At 33.0% G+C, this 27724-nt stretch overlaps 1 protein-coding gene across 1 annotated transcript; it reads right to left on the reverse strand.

Annotated features, from left to right (window-relative positions):
- Nucleotides 1–53: 53 nt before the first annotated feature.
- On the reverse strand, nt 54–25445 carry LOC140052641 (glutamate receptor ionotropic, NMDA 3A-like). Its single transcript, XM_072098309.1, has 8 exons — nt 24785–25445; nt 10491–11074; nt 7864–8914; nt 6331–6476; nt 5698–5831; nt 3614–3784; nt 2347–2483; nt 54–1815 (listed from the first exon to the last, which is right to left on the reverse strand). The coding sequence occupies exons 1-8, from the start codon at nt 25115–25117 to the stop codon at nt 1702–1704; spliced, it is 2670 nt and encodes an 889-aa protein (XP_071954410.1). The 5' UTR covers nt 25118–25445; the 3' UTR covers nt 54–1701.
- Nucleotides 25446–27724: the final 2279 nt, after the last annotated feature.

Consider the following 27724-nt stretch of genomic DNA (forward strand, 5'->3'; position numbering starts at 1 on the left):
ATAAATTTCACACAGAAACTAAAAATATCACAATAATTATAAATACATATAATATAATAATTAAATTAGAAATATATATTTAAAATATCAACTACACTGTACTATGTAAATGTGACGTCAGACTACGTATTGTCCCGAAATGTGTTTTAGTTTGAATTACATCAAGACAATCGTATTGCCTTGATTACATGAAGTAGGCCTATAGTTGTTGTTTTTTTCTATGAATGGAATATAAAACCAAAAATACTACTATTAACATTCTACATTATGCTAGTAATAAAAAAGAAACAAACATTGTTTGCGTATATACTTCAAATTAGGCCTAGAATTCTGTTTAGGCTTAGTTATTAACCCGGTAAGTTAGCTCCAACCGGTATCCAACTGTGTGCTTGAAAGCAACTTACCCCCGGGTAAATAGGTAAGCCTGAAAGCTGAACTGGGCAAAAGACTATTAGTGTCGGCTGGTATCTTGTTTATATGAATATCGTGTATATTTTTTGTTAAAGCAAACTTTGATTTTATTTCATATCTTGATAAATAAGGAATGAAAAAAAATATGTTGCCATTTTTTCTAAAGACATTTAAAGGACCAAATTCAAGATAGCCGCCAACATTCAAATAACCTTATTTAAAATCAGAATATTACCAATAACACAAAAGAAAAATGGCAACATAATTTTTTTATTACTTTACATCCTAAAGACACTAAATCAGCTGGAATTTTGCTTTTAACAAAAAATGACACGAAATTACATAGTGACCTACATTATATTGTCTACTTATGGTTAGACAGGCCCATTTCAACAATTGTGTCTATATTATATTATATAAATCGATTATGTAGATACGACTTTGCTGGTTACCAAGAAACCACCTTTGTACACGCTTTTCTTTGAAAGTATTGTATAATATCTGTCTATGCTTACAGTATGTTCGTCCTTTCAGAAAGTAGAATGATTAAATTCGAAAAATGATCGCAACAATAGCCTCATTATTACATTATTACTACACTTTATATTCGTAAATGGAAGATAACGAATAGGCCTAGGCAGGGAAATAATAATGATTTTATAATAATTAGGCCTACGTTTAAAGAAACTAAAGATTGGGTCCCTGTAGGACGCAACGCAAGGACGTACGCGCAACGCAAGCGAATTGACCAATCACAAGCGAAAATTCGGATAATCCATCGCTTGTGATTGGTTAAATTGCTTACGTCGCGCTTACGTCGTTGCGTTACGTCCTAGTGGGAACCAAGCTTAAGTAACGTTTTGTTAGCTTTTATATATTATTATTATTATTATATGCAATAAGATAGGCCTATGATGTGATGTTATATAATAATGACGTAATATTATATTATCAGCTAGTGTGTTTGAATATATCATTGTAAAAAAGTGCATATAGGCCTACACAAATTATTTACCGTTACCTCGCGTGTTTTACAATAGTATTATTAACAGCAGCTATTTGATTATACGAAACATTAAGCAGCAGATATGTTTAGCCATTGGATTTCGAAAAACAACCTTCTGTTTTGTGGTGAAATATTTTAAGTTACCAAGTACGTCAGTCGATAATCTGTTCACAGCGACCTCTATCACAATTATCGATTTGATGATACTGTACGTTATTCCATTTAATTTGATTACAGTTTTATCTTAATTATCATTAATATTATTCTTGTGCTGTTATGAAGTCCTATTCGTTGTGAATCATCTTTCGAAACTCGCCGTTTTTCAAGAGGGCCACAAGATTCTGCATGTTGGAAGACGAAGACTGACTTGTACCACTGTTCACTTCATTGTGAATGCGCTGTAAAAAAAAAAAGTTTAATCAATCCCACCCGAATACAATAAAATACATAGGGGACACCTACAGGACTCAGCAAAATGTCCTCTAAAACTTTCCATTAGGACGCAACGCAAGGACAAATGATTTTACCAATCTCAAGCGATGGATTATTCGAACACACGCGTGTGATTGGCCAACTCACTTGCGTTGCGTTTACGTCCTTGCGTTGCGTCCTAGTGGGAATCAAGCATGACTTGAGAATGTTCCTCTTAGTGTTAAAATGCCCCTCGTTCGGTCAAAGCTCCTTATAGGCGTTTTCACTAAAAGGGTGTGTCCCAATGGCTAGGTTTCTAGTGTAGGCCCTATATGTACCTTCGTCATCATCATCATCATTGTTAGTAATTTGCATAATCATCTTTTTAGTCATTTAGTATCATATTATACATAACATTAAGTAAAATTAGGGTATATTCACAAGACTTATAGTTGTTATTGACGTTAAGCTGTAAGTATAATACAAGATATAATACCTATAGCTAGGACAAAGCTTACCTGGCTAATGACCAGGAAATTTCGCTTATTCCGAGGCCTCCTTTTAAGAAAAGGAACTCCCCATTTGTGCATTGCAAACTCACAGAGCAAAAGAAGGAATCCCGTAAGTATACCTAATATCAGCATTACTATTAATCCTGCAAAATAAAGTTTTAGTATAAATATGAAATAATAAAAATAATAATATATCCGAAGGCAAGTTACTGTAAAAATTACAATGCTGAGGATATCAGTGGATCTCAAATAGAGATAAAAAATTAAACAAACACTGAAAATATGACAATGCTGGGGGTATCAGTGGATCTCAATGGAGATAAAAAATAAATAAACACTGAAAATATGACAATGCTGGTGGTATCAGTGGCTGGAACTCAATGGAGATATGAAATAAAATAAGGACTAAAGCTAAATCAAAACGATAAAAAAAAAACAAGAACAAATTGTAGAGCTTTTTGGGCAACAGAAGCTTTTCATCTGTACAAGTGAAATAATAATAATAAACATTACGTAATAGTATACACAGAACCCTTTTATTGGGACAGCTCATTCAATCAAGGAGGAGACCCCTATTTAAGGGAAACACACGAGGAGGAGCAGTATGTTTTAAAACTGCAGCCATTTAAGATTACAACCCCCCCCCCCACCCCCTTATAGGACACTTTGCCGCGTCCCCGGAGATGTCCCCTTAATGTTCAACTGTAAGTGTCCCTGCAGCGTTTTTTTTTCGTACTTAAGTTGGGGACCCCATTTGAAAGATAGCCGAACTATTTCCTAAACATAACTAACTCAACCCTCTAAATAATCTCTCTCTCACTCTATAAAGTAAAAGAAGTAGTCGAACCCCATACACCGACATGTAAAGTCCATAGTCTTATCTACTCGACTACACAGACGGCTCGACAGAAATTGTTTGATTAGCGAATTGTAGTTAACTAAATTCTTACGTTACACCATGGATATGACTAATGGATATTCATGTTTATTTTGTGATTTTTCACGAGGGGTCCCCAACTTATGCATGAAAAGAAATATCGAGTCCCTTCACCCTTTTTTCTAAATTATCTTTTTACTCTATTACAATATTATTAGCCCTACTAAATACAATTCTATGTTCTTTAATTGGGTATCTGGGCGTACTTTCTTTACTCATCATCGCAATATAGGCCTATATCGGCGTACAAAATCAGAGTAGGCACGTAGTTTTACCTATAAAAGCGTGTTCGAGTAATGGATCATGTTTACCATGTAAATGTTCTATAAGATATACCTGTCACGTGTTTAACTGTCACACTGCTATCATTACCCCCAGTTTGGGGATTTAATACGTCCTCTTTTAAACAACCTATAGAATCGAACCATTTCCGGTGAAGCTGTTCCAGACGTCCATCCATCTCATATTGAAGTAGAATTGTTGATAAAGGCGTTTTTAATGTGGAACCTAATAAACCAATGGGAAAGAATATGATGTCACACTATTAACCATACTATAATAATCAATCAGTTAAAACACTTTTTGGTATAAACATTGTTTTTAATCGGAATCTTCTATTTTTATATATATCTGTTTTTGTGGAAGATGGTTTTATTGTTTTTAATTGAATATTTTTATATATTTTATCTGTATTTATATAAATGAAATATTCAAATTTACTCCCAGTGAGACACAGATGTCTCTTTTATGTGTTTTTGAATACTTAAGTGAAATGAAACATCAGCACGGTATTACAGTTCATATATTCAAATCTATGAGTGTCTCTGTCCTATTCATCGACTCTTCTTTTTCAAAAGAATAAATTTCATGAATCCACCACTGAGCTGCACAGTATTATCTCATTATACAAATCAGTATACTCATAATATTATTATTGACCTCGTACTCACCTTATTTATATTTCATAGCATTAGAATAAAATCAAATTATACCTGATTAACACTCATAATTAAATTATAATTCTCTTCAGTCGAGGAGAATCGCCAGGGGCGTGACACAGATGGCACTAAACTCGTTATAAGGACCTACATTAGGAAGACCTTTACAAAACGATGCTTGAGCTCAATGAGTTATCTAAACATAGTGGTATTAGAGGAGCAGAAATTAAAATTAAATTGATCCTTAATTTCCGGTAGTAGACCCACTGTTTTCCATGTCATGATGTCATTTCACAGTTTACAGTATGCTTAGGCCTACATGCGTTTATTTGTCATTATTTACTTGTTTTCATGTTTATCTGTTTCTCTTTTTCTGTTGATTGTTCGCTTAGAGGCGCCCTGCATTTTACATTATATTACATTATATATAATTATATATAGGCCTATATCATTATATTAAATATGACATTTATTTTTATTAAATTAAACTGTATTATTATTATTATTTGTGTGTGACCATCACTGTAATTTTTGCCTTTATATTACAACTTCTTACACAAAAGTATGTTTCATTTATTTATTTGGGTCTAAAGATCCAGTTTTAAGGTTTCAAAATGTTTGTCAAACGGCGACGCAAAATATATAGCTAATATTGTTAGCTATCATAGACTATTGCTATATTATTAATTTTGCTATTAATAGGCGAACCTAGCTAATTTTTAATATGTATTTTTAGCTTTTATCGCCCATCTGTGACGATCACCTTAATTTCAGAACACATTCTAGATCACTCGTCAATTACGAATTCAATGCTAATAGTTTTATTTTACAGCATGACGTGTAGTGAAAGCAATATTATTTACCTGATAAAAAAAAGCATAAATAGCAAACGAATATAAAGCTCTGTCTACACTATCGCACTAGTTTGACCGAGAAAGTGTGAATTTCTCAAATATGGCAGTGATATGCTCAAATATGGTAGTGATATGACATCATTGTGTCCATATATGGGCACATCACATGTTTTTGTTACATCAAGTTTGATAGTGTAGACAGAGCTTTAGACAGGCCTAGAAAGATGTTAGAGTCGTCACGGAATATATTAAATGCAGACTTCTTGCATATAAACTGGTGTACTTGAATGGAATATTTCTTAATGCTCACATTAATTTGTCTACGGCCTTCCAATTGTTTATTTACATACATTCAACTAATGTTTTTAATCGCGTGCAACGCGACTCTACAGTAGTAGTCGGTTGGTTGGTTGGTCGGTCGGTAAACACTAACTTGAGCACGCGACTGCAGCCATGTCTATGGCCTTGTTAACAATAATAGACGTACATAATACTAAATGTTAAATTGTATTGGTATTACTATGCACAGCCCAGGGAAGAACAAACATGAATTGAGCCTCTGTGCATGGTTAAATAAAGTTGAATTGAAATTAACTGAATTGTGAATAAATTCAAGTTAGCGACTTACCTTTAGGTAGGCCTATCCCAAAACCTTCTTCTCCAAAAGAACTACCGACACTGACAAGTTTGCAATCAGGGTCATTGGACATCCTATAGTCGATTATTGGTGAATCATACAAAAACACGTCTATGTCCCCATTCCTTGTTGAAAAGGAAACGATTTTAGCTACTGAAATACGTGATAAGCAAGCCTGACATTTGTTTTTTTTTAATAGAGGCCTATGATATTCTAAGTTGACTCTGTGTATGATACCCTGACTCTGGCCCAATATTTCAGTTGACTATGTGGCCTAGAGTTGACTAGAACGACATGCATCTTTACCAGATTTCAATGTGGTTTGATTAAAATTCTGAAGACCTTTTCTTTCCTCAGGCGGGTCTTGCCAAATCACTGACTAAATCAGTTAGATCCACATTATAAATAATTTGCGAGATTACCAAGTTATTATTAAGCGTACTGTATGTGTGTCAATTCTGGGAGCAAACAAGGATTTGAACCTAAGACCTTGTAATTATTCATACCGCCAACCTATTATATGTACAGTTAGAACATCAGGGACACCTCTATTTAGAGGATACTGTACCGCTATCTCGTACTATCTGCAGTAATTATTTGTGAAAACATGATTTTTAAAAATACCTTAAACTTTGAATAGCTTGCTCTGTTGAAGGCTGTACAAAATCGTCCATAAATCTATCGAGGCCTGGGTTCAACCTAGCTAGATAGGACTGAATGCTGCTACCCGTCACAGTACCAATGTTAATCTCTCCAGTTGGATTTCTCAACTATAAACATTTTAAAACAATAACAAACGTTTCTATCAATATAATTGTTGTGTAGAAAGATGTTTTGCCAAACTCTGACGTAATCGTACCGAATGTTTAGTACATTTGAGAATAGTTGTGAAAAACATTACCTTTTTTCTCGGGTGGGATATTCAATTTGTGCGAGTTTGATGAAACTACGTCAGTTATTACGCGAGTACGGTAATATACATAATAATACTAATTATTATTATTATCCTACTGTATTGTATACCAAAAGAATAAATAACAATATCTATGCAAATCACACCGATTTCTGTACAGTGTCGTATCTAACATAACGACAGGATATACGGATCTGTTGATATGTCCCTAGACAAAATATCATACGAGAATCGGATGCCTTTAAGTTTAAAAGGATGTTTGGTGTAGGAGTACTATCAGTGTATAATATATTGATATTTTATGCTATAGTATTAATACTTTCTGTTTACATTCCAACGTGTCATTAATATGCAATGAACGTCAAAAGTGGCTTATTTAACATGTTAATGCCGACAATTAGTCTAAAAATAACAATCCATTTTTATAACTCATTACGTTTCAAGTCGTCACATTATTTACACGCGTCATATGAATTGCCTCAGTACTGACATTATTTTAATATCTTTCGGTCTAAGAAAATACACCATGCACAAGTGAATAATGGTATTAAGTACCGGTAATATATAAGAGAATTTAACTAGGTAATTCGAGATCAATTGACTTTACCCGAAGCCTAATGTTTCATTTGACCTAGGCCTATGTAAATGTAAAATGTATAATTTAATGAACAGCCGTCACAACTTACAATTTTATATTGAACATTGTCTTTAATTTAATTACAAAAAAAGATAGTTTAAGCCTTATAATTTATTGGTCCGTGGTTTAGGATTTGCTTGTCTAGACATACAGGTAAGCCGGCATTATGTAAAATACATGCATTTTCAACTGGCAATTTTGGAAGGCAAAATTTAAGTTTTCTTATATTGTCCGTATTACCATACTTTTAGTTTTAGATGGTAATACAACTGTGATTTTTTCTAATAGTAGCCATATTAATGTAATGTCGTCCTTCTGTTGGATTGAACCATGCAATTTAGACAAAATGGGGAACAACAGCTTGCTGAGATGTGCACAGAGAGTTTCTATTAACATGGATTACTTTATATTTTTAAACTATAACATACGGTAATAGCATATTTACGTTTTTTTAGACGATCGACGACCTAACCTTTACACGCATATTGCGTCGTCTGGAACCCGCCATGTGGAGTAAAATGTTTTCAGTATCACTATGACTTAACTAGTTCCTATGTCTATAGGCCTAGGTGTTGCAAATCGAGAGTTATCTAAAAAAAAAACTAACCTTAGGGTCATGTATTCCATCGATCTGTAAATACGACATCTGTCCTGCTAAGAAGGCAGCCAAGTTAGCTGTGTAACTTGCGAAAAATATAACAGAAAATCCGCCCCACATATTTAATAAAGTTCTACTTGTCATACACTTTGGTGGTTTTGTTCGTACAGTATGGCAAAATAATATCGCAAATGTTATATTTAAGGCAGATGGAAAACCAAATATATACTTTCTATTTCGGCCACCCGGATGAAGTCCATACGGACTGACCCATTCGAAGACCGTTATGGCAAATGATATAACAATGGCGGACATGAAAATAGTCATCCATACATATCCGTCTAATGGGGCAAGAAAGGCACCGAAAGTAAGCTCCCGTTTTTTCTTAGCAACCAACGCAGAAAAACCAGAATGGAAGAATGGCGCTGTGAAGTCTATGACCTCACTACGTTCCAATGTTATACTGAAGGAAGAAATGGCAATATCTGCTTTTCCGTAGAGAAGATCTCCAACCATTCCATTCCAGCTGCCGTTCTCTAAAGCGCCATGATTTTTATCTGCAACGAGATACAACTCATAGGTAATTTCTAGATCACGACTGATGTCGTTTAAAAGATCAACACAAAGTCCCAAACAACATCGTCTATTGGCGGTGGTGATGTTATCCTCTGACACGTGTGTCTTCAGTCTATGGATCGTTCTGCTAATATCCAGACGATCGTCATCCATTGTCGTTTCAATACACATTGCGCCAGTAACGCAGTCAAAGTCTTCAGAATCTGTTTCTGCGTAATACAAAAAAGGCTTTTCTACATTTGTAGCAACTAGAATACTATGAGTATCAATACCAAATGGACGGTCTTTTTTGCCTGGCCATACTAGCGTATCAAGTATTAAGACTCCGTTATCCCATTGTCCAACACCTTTCCACTGTATGCTAGAATTGTTTTTTAAATCTGCCATTAAATTCAAAATACGATAAGACGCATCGGTTAGATCGCCATCTTGATCAAAATTCACATTTCCTGTAATTCCATTAAATGATGTCTCTAGTAATTCCCTTAACGATAAAAATGAAAAAGAACTTGAATTAGAAACTAAACTACCTAAAATATGAAATAAATGAACATATTTCCTAAGTGTTAGACTAGTTTGAGTACCGTGTGTATCTGCTGCATTAGTAAGGGCATGTGGCGCAGTGTGTTGGACGTTCGACTACTGATCGTGAGATAGCGGATCGAATCCAACTCTGTCGCATTGCTTGTTTCCTTAGGCAAGATACTTTACTTACGTTTGCCTCTCTCCACCCAGGTGTATAAATGGTTGCCCGGTTAGATCAAGACACAACTTTGCGCCGATTACTAGCTGCATTATAGGAGTATACGTGTTTGATATAAAAATAATATTAGAGGTTTTACAACATTAGGCGCTATATATTTCCATAAAAAGAATAAATATCGTAAATTTTTAAACGAAGAAAAACATAGTTTATTAAATGTTGAATTTTCATAGTTCAATATTGCTGAGTTTTAAGAGTCATTTGGGCTTATTGAATTACGTTATAATATTACTATCGTAACGTATGAGCATAATGCTATCTTAATTGACCTATTGTGAAGTTTGAGATTTGTTGTACGCTGGAGAATAGGAGAATTATGCGTATCTGGTGCCTGCGTTTCATGAAAAAGATTCGAATGTCTACTGATGTATACACATTGATTTCCATATATGATTGCATAGGCATTATGCGCATATCAATGCAGCGCATAATTCAGTTCTTAAAATAAAGACTGTTTCATTGGTGGTTATCTGCAAAACGTGAATAAAAAAAATGAAAATTGAGTGAGAAAGTTACGAAATATAGTAATATGACTAACTAATCGAAAGCTTCCTATAAGATGAATTGAAATATGTTATTATAAAATGTACTAGTAGGAATCCACTATAGTAAATTAATTGATAAAATCTTTATTACTTGGTAAAATGCTTCCAACGCATTTTTCATGTATACTTCTTTCTTATTCTTTTGTATGCAAAGTTTATTGATATATTATGCGATGATTCATTATATTCCAAAATAAAAAGATGAATGTGATAACACTCATTCATCTTTTTATTTTGAAATATAATCAATAATCACATAATATATCCATAGCAACAAAAAAAAGGCGAATCGTACAGATGATAGCAAACAAAAAAGTTGTTGTAGTTGTACAAAATTAAAGAAAAAAAAAGAGAGAATTTACACTTTTTTAGAAACTGAAAATTGACTTTCTCATGAACTCATCAAACTGATGGAACATTATACATGCTAGCACTACAATTTGTAGGCTATTTCACCAGCAAACGCAAGGAATTGTTATACCATACTTTCAATGATTAGTGCTCTTATTATACGTCCACAATTTTCAAGATTTCGTCCTGATAACATGCCTATTTATTTTCAGAAAAATCGATATATTGTGGACGTCACAACGATTATTAAAATCTCGAATTATCTGTATCTTCAACATGGGCCAAAATATTACATAGCACGTCCTCTGTCGCTCTCTGTAACTTAGAAAGTATTTCTGAACGCTAATTTATTTTTATTATTATGTATTTACCGATTTAAAAAAACAAACAAAACAACTTACCTATATAATACTATACCATTGTTATTAGATCTGCCTGTGCTCACTACTGCTTCGTGGCAATCAATATTATTTAAACTAACATTTACCGTAGTAAGAGCTTTTGTCATAAGTGTTTTTATATCTTGAAAACTGTCATTTACATTTCCACGTTCTTGAAGCATTAATGATATTAGGCCTTCGGGGTACCGAACTAATATACTTTCATTGGAAGTTACTACTGACTCTGTTGCTATTAAAGCGTATCCGTTACTAAGAACATCAGTTTGTTTTGCAATTTCAAAAAGAACCGCTGCTTCTTCTGGAGTGCAATGAATAATCACTACACGAATATTTTCAATTACTAATTGTCTCAATGCATTTACAACATCCTCTCCGTCCTCTTTGATTGTGAAGTAATCAACAAAATCCCAGACGGGTGAAGACCTTGTTAAATTCCTAAGTTCTTCAACAAAAAGTTCGGTTGATGATGATCGACTACCAAGAAGTGCAAATCGATAGAGGGCGTAGCGTCGAAGAAGACTCAAAATGACCTCTGCTTGCTTAGCTTCAGACGTTGCAAAACGAAGAAATAAAGGATGGACTTCCTACAAAATAAAAGAAGATAATACTATTTAGTTGAGACTTGAACAAATCTACATTTTGTATTTGAAGTACTCCTGACGATTACGTATAAATGGCCATAGACAAACCATAGTTATTATTGATTGTAAGTGGAGCAGTAGACTTCAACAATGAAGTTTGCTCCTAAATGGAAGAAGAAGTTAAAAAGTGGTTGAAAGAATTTGGAAAATCATACTACACCAATTATGATGGTGATGATGATATATCAGTATAATATTAATGACCATAATTGATGTCCATAACAATAATGCATTGTAATGTAATGTTTATTGCTGCATATTAAAATACGGTATATCGTATAGCCTACAGTAATACATTTCAATATTTCCATGTACCTTCTCCATATTTACGCTAAAAGAACGCCAAGCGATCTATTACCAGCGATCTATTATCGACTGCATGATGCTAAATAAATCAGTGGCGGCGTCGAGATTTAACTAATTTTTTGTTGTATTTTTTATATTTGCGATATTGATTTTACTTCTAAATAAACAAAATATTCACAATTACTATCGATATTGTAAATAGCATTAGCCAAAAATATATTTCAATATAGTTTGTCAGGCTCTGAACTATACATGTTGTAATGAAAGGTCATAAACAAGCAGCCTGCATTTTACGATCAGTAGTATAAACAGGTATTATTATAACTTGTTAAAAAATGTTCGTAATTGATTAAAGAACACTGTATAAAATTATACTCTTTTCACTCTAGAATTTAACGACGTTCATAAGCTTAGTATGATCAGGGAGTTGTTATTATGATATACATTCCATTATCATTCGCAATATGTAAATGTTGTTTCCAGTAATTATATTCTGCATACATATTAACATTGAAATGCAACAACAAAGTAATAAAGCAATTGTGCATTGCAAATAAGCAATATGTTTTAATGTGATATCACGGTTCTTTATGATGTAACAAGATGATTCAGATAATGTTATATTTGATCAAAATAGTACAGTCGACGTTCTTACTAATTTACTTTATGTTATCAAAAATACTAGTTAGAAAATGTTAGCATGTTTAAGATATAGTTCGCCTGCTTTGCTTGTTCATTTAAAATAGGCCTATCGCATTTGTTTTGGAAATCTTATTTTACCGTTGTCTTGATGTCTTTATAACATTTTTTTTTCGATCTAATTTTTGGTCCAACTGAAAACAACTATTGCACCATTGAAATGGCATATTCAAGAACAAAAGTTGTAAAAATGATTTTGTTTAGGGGGACATTCTTTAAGGAAAATGATCACAATCGTCGCCGCCTGCAATAAACGATTTCACACGCAGAGAGCGAAAGCCGTAAACTTGCCTAGGTCGTCTTAGGCCCATGTTCTGTAGATAAACAATGAACTGTCGGATTTGACGACCAATGAAGCGTGGCGGGTGGTAACATTGCTATGTAGATTATGAGTAGGTGCTACGCATCAATAATTAAGATTATTAACAATAGCACATATGAATTCTCTAGAATCGTACTTTGCTTATCATTATTAAGGTCGTACAAAAATACTATGGTGGAATAAGGAATTGTTATAAGAACAAAAATGATTGCGATTGAGTTTGACACTTATATAATAGTGAATAAAGTATAAAGAATACTCCCATGGCAAATGGATACTATACATCCAGGGTTAATCATTTGAAGAAGTACTTAACGAAGATCGTTAGAATTCGAGACTATAAATTCTCCTGACTATTATATTTGTCAATGTGATTCTGCTAATGAGAAGGAATTTATAATATTCATCCTTGATATATGAAAATCCAATTACTTTTGTAAATGCTTTTGCTTCAAAAAATGTTAATATCGGCGTTATTGTTGAAGTTATCGCAGCACCAATTGGTGAGTGAACATGCACAGCTAGTAAACTCATTACTCTCAATTTGTAAGTTTGAATTAACGTTGCTCCAATTGAACATAACTCACGTCCTTCCCGTGCACATTCATATGAAAATAGAAAATGTTAACAAACTACCAGTAAGCTGTTTAAAACATGAGGCCTCTTTATTATTTATATGCCATCAAATTCATAATTTAACCGGACAAATTCAGTACTATATTGGTTGAAATATGTGATTAATTGCTATTGTACTGAATTAAAAAATAAATACAATATTTAGGCCAATAGATAATAAACAACAATTAATTTATCTTACTACTGTATAATTTTTTATGATAGGTAATTAACATCATCCATGTTAGTATTTATATTCTTATTATTTATTACCAAAAAAACCAAAAAAACAAAGACCACTAAAAGTTGGTAGGAATAAAAGGAAACTGAATACTTGTATTTCCCATTTGCCCAGAAGATAAACGATTATCATAAATATATCAAAAATTGTTGTCTGTTAAATTGCATTATTTGCTTGGCCTAGTACTTTTTTTTTGTACAGAAATTTAATGTGAAATTCGTTTAACAAAAGTGTAATAAGTGGGCATCCTCTGTCTTTTTCAAATCTTCTTTTAAAACCAAAATCTTTCGTTACGTTACTGTTTTTGATATTGTAACTCTGTGACGGAACGATGCCTGCTCTAATACAAAAAAAATCTACAGGTTCAATAATCATTGTTCATACTGAAACGAATGTCATATAGTTATCATAAAATTAATTATTTTACTAGCAATATTTAAATATGTTTGTTGATTTTGAAAACGGACAATACTGTAAATCAATAATAAACTGTTACGCTACTTCGTTTAGTCTGCCTCGCGATTGGTAGGCATACTAGCAGCAAAATATGATAACAATAGTCACACTGAATGGCATCTGCGGGCTGGCTCAAATTATGCAATATGCTTAAGTAGATGGTATGATAGAAGAAAACACAGGGGATGAAACTGAATCATACTAGGTATAACATTTCAACTAAATAGGCGGTTATTGTGTAAATAATTGCTTTATTGTAACACACATAGCTATATAAGAAACAGCAAATGAAAATAGTGCACATTTAATAACTGAAACACACCTCTGGGATTAAACACTTGTACTCTAGGTACCAAGGCCTCAGTATTTAGGGCTTGCAGTAGTATAGACGATTGGGAAATGTCTATACTAAGATAACAGTTATTGTTAGTACGGTATTTAGTCGCCTCTAATCTAATGTATGTATAGATATTATTTCTTAAAAGATGTGTCTTTCATACATGTATCTTAGACAGTGAGGACATTTGAGTCGCTGCGTACCCACAGGCTAGGGAAAAAACACCCTACCCCACTCTTATCGGATTCTCGATGCTGTATCTCACACATAATAATTGTTAGCAGCAGTATCATTAGGCAAATTTCGTGATACAGTATCTCATGTGCATCGCATGTGATGCCTGTATCATAATTATATTAAGGATTAAACTTGTATATAATAGGTGTTAAGAACACATGACTCTGTATTACAGTAAGTCAGCTGTAGAGCATGAATCAGTGTTATTAACAGTATACAAGCTGAAGTTGTAACACAATATAAGTATCTGGGCAACATGATTGATAATAAATTAAACTGGAACCCCAATGCTGATAAATTAGCTGCCAAATGTTACTAACGTCTTTATTGTTTAAGAAAAATGAATAAGTTTAATGTAGGCCTATGTAATGTTTTGATGAAACTGTGTTATGAATCTGTTATACAATCTGTACTCTGTCTTTGCTGCATTGTTTGGGGTAAAAGTATTACCACCAAAGCCAATTACAATAGACTGAATAGGGTAGTGAAGACAGCTAGCAAAATTTTAAACGTAAACTTAGGCTAAAACCCTTAAAAAAACATGTGCAATGATCTTGTAGGCCTAAATAAGAAAATTAAATCTATTATCGCTGATGAAACGCATGGAGAGATTATAGTTAATAAGTCTGGTAGATTAAGAATAATGCGTATTAAAACAACTCGATTTAGGAATTCCTTTCTACCTTCAACAGTCAGTGTATTTAATAAAAACAAACCTATAGATAAGATAGAATTTTCATTGTTGGAACATTTTTGGAATTTTGCAAGTGTTGTAAAACTTTTTTCTATCAATTAAGTGTATTCTTTTTCGCAACAAGAAGACAAATTTCATACTGTACTATGTTGGTTTGTATGACAATAACAGAATTATTCCACTGAGTAATGTTGGTATCGATAACCAGCCTCATAGTCAAGTACAGTCCTACACACAGTCCTAATTTGTTGATTAATTTAGTTATCATAGCAAATTGCCGTTTGTTTGCGACAAGGCAATCTTTCAAACAGCTATATTAAAATTACTATACACAGAACACACTGTTTGTAATGACGTTATTGACTATTTTTACGCGCATAAAGTAATTATAATTTTTGTTAGATGCATGCTTTGTCCGCCAAAAGTAATTCATAATAAGGATGTCGGTAGGATTTCAAATGAATATATAAGCATTATTAACGAAAGAAATAACTTATTTTATTTCAGTTAATGGACAAAATATACACTTGAATTGGAGTGTGTCCCCAGAGTTTTTTTTTATTTAAATAAGCATAATCTACGACGCTGATGTGTTATTAAGACACTTTGCTGAAATTTAATAATAATGTGAATTTACAGTATTACATTTAACGGAAATAGACAAACTCTAAACCCTTCAGCGAAATGTTGAATATTGTAAGATAGAACGTTTAAGTATGTGTTGCTACTGCATGCATCCCCATTGGTTATCAAACTGACCTGCATTTTATAGGGTGGTTATAAACTACGGTAACTTTGAAAACCGCCATGGTAATGAGTATCTTCCTCGTGTATGTTAATGCACAAACGATCAAAATTAATAATAATAATATAATAAGATATATGCAAAGAAGTTCACATTGTAGTCCATCTTAATTATCTTAAATACCAAAGGACTGCTGCCTATATTATCATATTATTCATTATGTATTAATTATCTAATTAGGAAAATTGATTGGTTTCTATATGCTTAGGTAATAATAATTTAATATTTATATTTAATATTAAAATTGTGAATATTAGTATATATAACAGACTATATACTGAATCGAATCTGCTAGCTAGTGCCCCAGATTCCTGTGTAACAGTGCCAAATTCATTATTTATCAAATCATTGAAAGTCATACCTTTACTATTCAAAATATTTTAATCAATAAAATTATTGTTGAATTATAGAGAGAAAAATATAGATTTTAAATTGCTAACCAATTTTTCAATTTTACTTAAAACGTCTGTTACTGAAAGCAACATGAAAAGGTATAACAACCAACGTTATTCATTTATTGAAAATGAAATCGATGAAAATTTCCCAGTATAGTTGGCCATAAACTGTAATAACTTAAAATTTGCCGTTTCATATATTATTTATCTTTAGAATATTATAAATTATATTTGTATTTATAAATCGTCTGTAGAACTGTCACAGTTTATAGTAGCAACTATTTTATTCATTTCCTGAAAATGAAATCGACGAAAAGCACCAGTTTTGCTATTCATAAGCGTTAGCCCAAAAGCGGTAGCCCATTATGCGGTAGCCCATAAGCGGTACGGTAACCCATTACGCAGTAGCCTATAAGCGGTAGCCCATAAGCGGTAACCCATCACGCAGTAGCCTATAAGCGGTAGCCCATAAGCAGTAGCTCATTGTGCGATAGCCTATAAGTGGTATCCCATAAGCGGTAGCCCATAAGCGGTAACCCATTACGCGGTAGCCCTTAATCGGTAGCCCATAAGCGGTAACTCATTACGCGGTAACCTATAAGCGGTAGCCCATTATACGGTAGCCTATAAGCGTTAGCCCAAAAGCGGTAGCCCATTACGCGGTAGCCTATAAGCGGTAGCCCTTAAGCGGTAACCCATTACGCGGTAGCCTATAAGCGGTAGTTTATAAGCAGTAACCCATTACGCGGTAGCCTATAAGTGGTAGACTATAAGCGGTAGCCCATAAGCGGTGGTCTATAAAAGCGGTTGTCTATAAGCGGCAGCCCATAAGCGGTAGCCCATACGCGGTAGCCCATAAGCGGTAGCCCATAAGCGGTAGCTTGTTTCATAATAATATTTGTTATCTTTAGAATAAGTATACATAATTAAAATCTATAATAATTATTATAATAATACGACGGTTCTTTCACTGTTTGCATAATTCATGAAACCTTTACGTATTCAATTATATTCGTTATTGGCTTTTAATTGAGTAATTATATATTAAGTAATTTTGAAATTAGAGTGAGGGCTTGAACTTAGACAGCCTTGGGCTTTGTAAGTGCTGCAATGTTTTCATTGGTAGGCATAGGCATACAACAAAACACGATGGTTTAAACATGGTTAAAACAAACTATTACTCCCCCTTTTACAAAAGTACAGAAGCTAAATCAACAATAGAAAGTGTGGAGTGGATTTTTCGGCGAGGAGGATTCACCATGTTTGCACAGAAAAAGAATATCATTGACCCTGTCCTCAAGACGACTTCAAGTTAGGCCAGTTGCAAAAAAATCTAATGATCATACACTTCAATAATTTTCGATATAGTTTCCCCTATGTTTCATAATTTTTGGGATTTTATTTGTGTCACACCAGGTTGTTGAAAATAAATACTTTCTTATCAGTGGGGGAATAGTTCAAATTACACAGTAGAATCTCTATTCTTCTGTACACAAATTATGTTGTAAATAGAGAGGCATTTTTAAAAACTGTGAAAAATAAACGGTTTGGTAAAAAATGTTATCAGATGACTAAATATAGGTAATATAACTTGAATCTTACATTTCTAGTATTTTTATTTAACTTTATTTTCATGTTATAGCAAAAATTATCCACCGTATATCCACTATCTTTTTTTCACCTTCTAGAAAGTCACAAGACATGTTAGTACATTACGCTTAACTATCCTAACTACTGAAAAAAAAGTCTTCCTGGTTTTTATAGCAGAATTTTGCACAATTTTGTATTTGACCATTTTAAGGGAAATTCATGTTTTTCGTCTTGATTTCTATTACAAATATTTGATTTATTGTACAATTAACCAGATATTATATTTAAAATTCATGCCTGTACCTGAGCCTCAGATATAGACTCTCGATTGAATCAAATGGTATAATTGTCATAGGCTTTTCCATAACATCACAGGGTTAAACAAAAAAGCTGAATCGGTCACATAATAATAAGTCGAGATGATAATAACATAATAACATCTTCATAATTATTATGTTGATTTCATGATAACGGTATCTATATATAACCTCTCCGGCCCTATTGAACTTATATTCACTTAGCACTTGCAAAACATGTAGCATTTTAAATATATTGTAATAATATCAAGGCTACTGTGTCTTTTGACGTACTCGTGTGGGTAGTTTCTCATTCATTTTAATCAAAATCAATACATTTACAGTTTGAGTTGTCAAAAACATATTGAATTGAAAAGTACTGTTTGAGCGTTTAGCTAGCCTGGATCCCACTAACATTAATCCACCAAAGCAAAAATATGGTAGACAAGACAGAACTGGTTACACATAAAATAGACTTGGCCAATCAACTTGGCAGGCCTAGGTCTTTTGAAAATGTCAACAAAAATATTAAGCATGTTTTATCTGGTGGTGACACGAGCCAATATAATAATATTAGGTTCACACAATATGTCAGTTGTTTATTAATAATATAGTGTATCATACATAATTTAATGTTACGCAACAGTACCGTTGTAACGTACTGCAGCGGCAGGGGTTCTTGACACGTATGGTTCATTTGATAGGCCTGGCCCACTTGTATTAGCAGACCATTCACTAACATACACTCAACTTGAGGATGTAATTAAGCTTTAGTAAACAGTCTTTATTTTGAATGGCTACTACAGTTAATAACAATTCATATGAAAATATGTTAAGCAACAGTGGGGATAAAGTGGTGAACCATCGATCGATGAACATGCGTTTCACATTATTTTGTATTTTAATGTGTGTTCTATTATAAGATAACAAATTAAGATACACATACACATACTATAGTGTATAGTTTTAGTTTGTAAGGCCTATAGACAAGTATCAATCGATCAATCAATCAATCAATCATCAAACATTTAATTCTTCTTCTTTCTAACATAAACAGTCTTTTCTTTTATTTTTAACCTCGTTCTTCATTTCGAACCTTGTAAATCACTCCCCACAACAAAGTCCCAAATTGAAGAAAACAAGTTTTGGCTAACTTATTAAAATGAGATGTTTCGTGCAATTGTCATACGGAGTCCATGCGCGTATAATAGGCTCTGTTATTCGAGTAAAATGATAAGGTATCAATATGGTTCTATGTTACTACTGTATTAAAAGGAATTACTTTTTTAATCAAATAAAAACACAGAGTAACAATTGTTACCCTATATGAAATAGTGATACCATTTTTATAAATTAAAATTATAGGTTCGTTGCCTTAGCGTCATATCTTATTTAATCGAGGAGTAAAAGTAGCCTTACTTAATGTCTTGATAGGGTGTGGCGAAGACCCACTAATCATAATGAATCTTCTCCCAAGAGTCATGCTTCGCTATTTAGTTGCAATATTGATGTGTGACAGAATTATAGAACTTGAATAATTGTCGATTCTAATCTACAATTCCTTCACTTATTACTAACAAATTACTTGCCAACGGGATGAATAATGTGAGCTCGAAAACGAGAAGCCTTTAAAGACTTTGATAATTCTATAAGTATTTTATAGGCTTAGAATAATTGTTGTCTATACTTTTTTCTCTATCAGTAACATAAGCCTTAATAGGCTACTCATAGCGGAGTTTCAATATCAACATTTTGTAATCATCGGACTGATGAAACACTTTGTGTTTAATGATTTAAATTATAATCTTGAAATACGTGCTGTGACTTTTAAAATATAAGATTTCTATACACAAACAAAATAATTTAACACATTTTTAAACATTAATCATTTCTTGAGCAATGCGCTGACATTAATCTCATAACGAAGGTGTTTCGTGTTTTACCCATCGTACACTTAAACTAGATCATTATTCTACATACGCAGGTGATGGTTAGTCGATTAAATTGTTGATATAATTGCATTGATCTGTTCATAATAAGGTTTCCATTTCATTCAAATCCCAATATTTCTGTATGTTGAATCGGATAGTTTAGAAAACTCCGCACGTCAGCAACACCCCTTATGGGCAACACAGCCAGACGAGGCGGGTAGGATGATTTTTGGGGAGGTGGGAATTGACTTCACAATGTCAGAGTGGTATTACACTTTACAACCAAATTAGCGAAATACAATACATAGGCTGTTAATGCTGTGTACGATTTGATCAGGCTGTATTATGCTATGCTATTTGGACGATGTGTGAAACAGCGATTTTTTCCCCCGTAAGGCTACCCGAGTTCCTTAAATCGGTTCATATCGGATGAACTCGGTGGAATGTTTCAAGTAGGATTTGTTTTCGAACATGAACCCTAACTTTGTCAATAACTCAACAAATTATCCCCCAGTGGAAATTGTATTTCTCGTTCTTACGCATCACAGTGTTATAGGATACAGAATCTACCGAGTGCATCCGAAACTAACCGATTGAAGAACTCCCGTACGGAAATAATAACGGCCAGATATCTGTCCGTTCACATAAACACCATGGAATCAGACGTCGCATTCCGAAAATATAAATCTATATCTGTTAATCATTCTACTGGTATCGATTGTATAATCCGTGGCAATATGCTTTGAATTTTGATTATACTGTGATTAATGTACAGTATTTGTTAGACACGTGTGCTAATTTGCATACAGGAGCATGGCAATAACCAGTGAATAGTGATTTGAATTAATTTAAATAAATTCCACTTGATCACTTTTAATCATTCTTAATTTCAATTACTATAATGATTTTATTTTATTGATTGCTTCAAATAATATTTCTTGCATCATTTTGTTTGCATAGTTCAATTAATTTCACTAACGATCTTTTTTCCATATCCATCATTGACAAATAATTAAATGTAATCTCGATAACAATTACTAAAACTGAACATGTATAAAATGATAAGTCGTATACCATTTATACATTTCATTTATTGCAGTATTATAACTATACTAGATGACTTAAAGTTCTATTCTTTGGAATTAAAACAAATAAACATTTTACGTTTTGTTATGGACAATGGGCAAAAATTCGCATGCTGTCCAAATTGAATAGGACTACATTTTGTATGAAATATTTTCGTTAAAATAGAAGTTCTTTCATTAATTGAATAGGCCCTATTAATCTCTCGATTAGTGTTGCGTTGTGTGATTCCTACAATGCACACATATCGTAAACATTTTGTAGGTCCTTTGATTACATCCAGTTTGGTATTTGATTTTAATGATCAAATGAACGTCAAACGAACCGCCTATTATCAATATATGTTCCTGCTTCCATTTAATGTACGACTAATTTAGAAAAAGGCTTTATCTACCTCTAAAAATTAATAACAACCAAAACAAATTAAGTTAAAAATAAATGAATGAATGAATGCAAAATAAAAACGCACTTTGCTCAATTACTCAAAAGAGCTTCCTATTTCTAAGCCATTATCAAAGTGTATGAATGAGTCTTTACTATTATGTATATTCATACGATTAAAAATACTTTTTAAACGATTTCATGTTTGTATTGCGTTGATTCGAGAAATGAGTTTCTTTATTTTTTATATCAATAAACATATTACTGTTTAACGATTATACTGTGTTTGTGCATACACCTTTTTTACCCCAATATTACGCCACATGACAGTCCTCATTTTAACCTATTTTTTTAACTTGATTTTATATTCACATTTCTATAATAATTGGACAAAAATTTAGTGTAACCCTTTAAGTGGATTTTTTACATTTTTTAAACTAGAAAGCCACTCCGATAGTGCATACCTCCACCTACTGTAAAATTCTTCTACATAAGATTTCTCCTGAAAAAACAAATACATGTGTCTTAATGCTGTCTTTGATTTATATTTTCACCACAAGCATGTGTATGCGAGTTTGGGTAAATGTTATGTAATCAGCCTTTCAACTAACAATAGTTTCAGTTGACTAACAAAGAACAGGAACGCCAAAATCAAACGGGTGAATTTGAAATCGTTTTTGTTTTAAACTAGGCCCTACTCGTATAAAAAAGCATGTACAATAAATCATTTTGTGTTTTAAAATTACAAATCACAAATTATAACTCTTGCCTCTTGTAGAAAAATGAAGTTCTCGAGGAAATGCAATTTCAGTTTCATCTTTTAACACTTTAGCAGGTATGAAAATAATACTAAAAAGCGGTCCAGAATTCGGACCGTGGTCCGGATTGCTTCCAACATTGAATGTAGTGGTCCTTGGCCACATATCTATCTGTATTTTTATTTTGGTAAAGATCTTGAAATAACTTTTTGAGTAATCCTGCTAACAAACAGATACACACGCGATTGATTGGCGCGTAAATCACAAGTCAGACAATGCTGTTATATATTTAAAACAATGGTAAATGGCTGTTCCAATTACCACCTCTCATCTTTCGTCCGCTTTAATAAATTCATTTGATTTTGTCAACATGGAATTTAGAGCAATTGCAGTTTGATTGTTTACCAACTTTAAGTAGACATAACTGTAAATGCATAATTCTATTAATAGCATCAACAGCAATAAATCGGAAGGTCTTTAAACCAATTATTGTTTATTGTAACTTTGAAAAAGTAACGACGGTGAACATTTGTTTGTTAAACTACATTTAAATAAAACACCATCATGATGGCAATACATTTTGCAAGGCATTTAGAGCAATTATTTATATATCGTAAAAAAAAAAAAAAAAAAAAAAAATTCAAATGAGAAATATTACAGGAGTGGAATCGTTATCATGGACAAGTTATGATTTACGTGGAGATAGAGTAGATAATTGGATGGTTGCACAGTAATCTGTAGATAGACAAAGACATGATTGATGGAATTGAATTGAATTGAATTAAAATATTTCATTTTTACTGGGCGACCTCTCAGTAAAATACTGGTCTCCCAGAAGGCCCAGTTATGATCAGTGGCTGTGATGTACTAGTACATCGAGGTAACCACCTACATGTCTCGAAAGACTAGGTTCTTTAAAGTACACATGAGCTAGATGTGTACACACTGGACCTACGGTTTATAGTCCTTATCCGAAAAGACTAGTTCTACCACCAGAACATGGAGCGAGTGAGGCTCGAACCCTTGCCTCCTCAATCACGAATGTCCGAAGTTAATTTTTGAGCACATACTGTAGAACGCCTATTAAGGGCACACCTTTGGGACGCACCAAAAGGTTCACATAATAGGGGGCCCCTGAATATATTTCCATTCTTTCGTTTAACAGGGAAGTGTGTCTGTTTACAGGCATATGAAGAAAAAAAATTAAGTGACATAAAACGTTTGAAAGTACTGTATAGTCAGAAATTGTGAATTTTATATATGATCAATCAAACAAGATTAATTATTATATCTCTGTATACAAAAATAGAACTGTATACCTGTATATTGTTGTAACAATAATAATAATAATCGCTGCTGCAGACCGTAATTACAATACAGTAATAAAGTAAATAATACATTCTGCACGCGCATGATGACAATAGCTTTATACGAATAATATAAAAACATGGAATATGTAATGTTGACAAATACCAGTTGCGTCTATTAATAGCAAAACATTTGGTTAATACTCTGGATATTAAACATGTAAGGTTGATGTTCTATGTTGATACTATTTCATATAAAAATATACTTAATTTAACATTGAAATGTGTATAAATAAAAAGTGTCTTTAGCTGGAATCGTTTGGAAAGCGGTTTAGGGGTCTCTATATTTATTATAGTATACGTATTATTGTCCACACGTGTATTTTCCGAGGTCTGGACCAACGACTTAACGTCCCATCCAAAGGAAAGGCAATGAGAGTACAATGATATAAATGAGGCAGGTCTCGAACCTACGTCATTTATGCTTGGTATGGTATCAACTGATTCCATTGCAGGTGGTGTTTACGTACGCCATCAAATATGTTAATGAAATACAGGGATACTTGTATTCATGGAAAACGTTGTAACATTAAACCTTCGCCTATTCAGAGGAACTAACACTACTTTGTTTGTTGGGCCCGAATGACGTGTCCCTTGATTGAAGTACTATACTTCTTCATTAATGACGACTGACATTTATGTACGAATGCAATGCAAGTTTGATTGCAGTTTTATGTTGACATTATGATATATTTTTTCCGATCAAGTTGATTGAATTACTCTTTCATGACATAGCGTAATCTCAAAGGAGACAAATAGAGCATACCTCTTCGATATTTTACGTTGTCATTATTTAATTTAAACTACATCTAGGCCAATGAATAGTTTCCAATTAGGCTAGTTTCCAGATCCATTTAACTTAGATTTAACTGAGTATAATCGCTCCGAGGCGTTACTGTTTCTTGAATAAGAGAAAGTAATTGTACTGTGAAAAAAACAATAAACCAAAAGACATAGGATGGTTACGGCTATATGGTGCCATCTAGCTGTCTGTGGTAGGCCTACAACTACTCTCATTAGGTGCAAGTACCGCGTTAAATGCAAATATCATTATTGATATTAAATTGTGTCGCTCGTGCACGGCAATGCACTTTACAAAGCAATAGAATAATGCATACAATATACTGTATATTAACTTACCCTATCCGAGTAAATAAGAGACCGGCAGCCAATTCCAATAATTGGAATATCTAAATAGGTAGCTGTCGTTGATAATGTATACAAAGACTTATCATCAACGGCAGCACCAATTCCAACAATATTCGTATCATCTTTCGTTAGGTTGCATATTTTATTTGCTAAGAGACCGGGATTTTCCGCAACTTCTGCCAAAATTGCATGCGAATTGACGACATTTGGGAACTGGCTTTCACCGCTATTCTTCGTATACAAGACAACTTGTCCCGATGCCCAGCAGGTTGATGCGACAATAATGTGCACATTTATAAATATTTGTAAGAGTAAAGCCATCATGTCAAATTGTACCTAGACATTGTCACTGGGTATCCCAATTTACGAGAAACTACAATCGCGTATTTTCCTGTACTTAAATATCCTGTTAAAAAAAGTCGGTCACCACATAACCATGTTAAATAAGTTCTCTTGTCGGTGTCTTTGAAGTCACATCATGCGATTTAAAAAAGACACCACGCTTCGTGTTCTTGCTTAAATAAATCTTTAAATCTATCGAACGAATAAATCACCATGTTTTGAAAAGTAATAAATATCGGAAAGAAGTCAAGCAAATAAAAATATAATTTGTAAGGTATACGCGTCGTCAGAGATGCAGATAAATCGTAAACCCGTGCGGAGCATACAGTGACTATCGTCGTTATAAGAGCAACCCGTTGCGTTCTATTTTCTCAATTACCAAACGCCCGCTAGCGGTAATAGTACAAACAGCAGCAGCAAACACTATCGTTTAAAAATTAGCCAAAGTGACAATTTCACTCTCACAATTTAATAAACACGTAAATATGTGTACTATTAGTTCAATTTCCACATCACAGACACGTGACAGAATGAAATACAACAAAACCTCCTTAATATGCGTAATTAAAAGGCTTCCAATTTATGTTTCTGATAATTATTAATATATTCATATCATAAATACTGGTACGAGATGGAAATTGATATAAAAAGTACAAAGTACTAATGTATTGGTAAGTAGGAAACGATAATGACAACAAATAATGTGTACATCAACATGAAATAATAAGGCATATCATTATAAGTTTAGATAAACCAAACAATTCTTAGAAATTATTATTAATAAGGCCTCAACAATAATGACACCAAACGTGAAATAATGTGTACATCAACATGAAATAATAAGGCATATCATTATAAGTTTAGATAAACCAAACAATTCTTAGAAATTATTATTAATAAGGCCTCAACAATAATGACACCAAACGTGAAATAATGTGTACATCAACATGAAATAATAAGGCATATCATTATAAGTTTAGATAAACCAAACAATTCTTAGAAATTATTATTAATAAGGCCTCAACAATAATGACACCAAACGTGAAATAATGTGTACATCAACATGAAATAATAAGGCATATCATTATGAGTTTAGATAAACCAAACAATTCTTAGAAATTATTATTAATAAGGCCTCAACAATAATGACACCAAACGTGAAATAATGTGTACATCAACATGAAATAATAAGGCATATCATTATGAGTTTAGATAAACCAAACAATTCTTAGAAATTATTATTAATAAGGCCTCAACAATAATGACACCAAACGTGAAATAATGTGTACATCAACATAAAATAATAAGGCATATCATTATGAGTTTAGATAAACCAAACAATTCTTAGTAGAAATTATTATTATTAATAGGGCCTCAACAATAATGACACCAAACGTGAAATAATGTGTACATCAACATGAAATAATAAGGCATATAATTATGAGTTAAAGCGAACAATTCGAAGAAATTATGATTATTAATATTAAGCCTAAATATAAGCATATAATTAATTACATATTCAATTTTTTGTGGGTGACATCTTACTCATATGAGAAAATATTTCCACCAACCAGTTCACTTTAAATCCATCATCCGATGAATTGATATTGAAATAGAGACGCTGTAGGCCCACAATCTGACAATATCAATTACAGATGCAACAAGGTTTTTTTGTGTGGGTAATTCTATTATTATATTAATGTATTATTATTGTATAAATATCGTTTTATTATACAATGAGTATTGTATCATACTGTCGTTGCATCCCAAAGTATATAGGCCTAGGCCACCTTCGTTTGAACACAGTGAACATCGCCTGAATGCATTGCTATTGTAACTAAATAAGATTACCGATGAAAAATATAATACTAATATCGCTCTGTAATTATTTTCAGATAATGAGATTAACTCGTGGATGATTGACCCAGTAAGTAAGCAGCATGTAGAATTCTACATGGTGAGTTTTTTGGTTGAGCAGCTGGGTCGAGAACGAGTCATCATCATCAACAAGTCATCGTAAAGCTTGGTTCCCACTAGGACACAACGCAAGGACGTAAGACGCAACGCAGGCGAATATTGACCAATCAAAAGCAATGTATTACATGATCTGTTGACTGTTTATATGGCGTATAATAAATAAGACCTATTTTAGAATATGCTGCCCCTGTTTGGCATGGCGCTATCACTAAGGAAATGTCCAAGTCTATTGAAAAGGTACAAAAGAGAGCATTGCGTATCATGCTAGGTAACAACTATTTGTGCTATGATCATGCATTGTCTGTTACTGGTTTACCTACTCTTGTTGAGAGAAGAAACAAACTTGTGCTGTCTTTCGGGGAAGGCTTATTAAAATCCTAGCTGTTTATAGAAATACTTCCCCCTCTTCATAAGCCAGCTCGGTCTCTCAGATTCAACCGCTTTCTAGAAGTACCTCATTGTAAAACCAGCAGACTTAGGTCGTCTCCAGTTCCCACCATGGTGGATATAATTAATAGGCACCACTAGCTCTTTTTTAGATATGTAATAAGTGAATGTTTTAAGGTTTTTTATTCATCTATGTTTTTAATTTTATGGTACGATATCTAATTT

This window comes from Antedon mediterranea, chromosome 6 (genome assembly GCF_964355755.1).
Source record: "Antedon mediterranea chromosome 6, ecAntMedi1.1, whole genome shotgun sequence".
In the NCBI taxonomy this organism is placed as follows: domain Eukaryota; kingdom Metazoa; phylum Echinodermata; class Crinoidea; order Comatulida; family Antedonidae; genus Antedon; species Antedon mediterranea.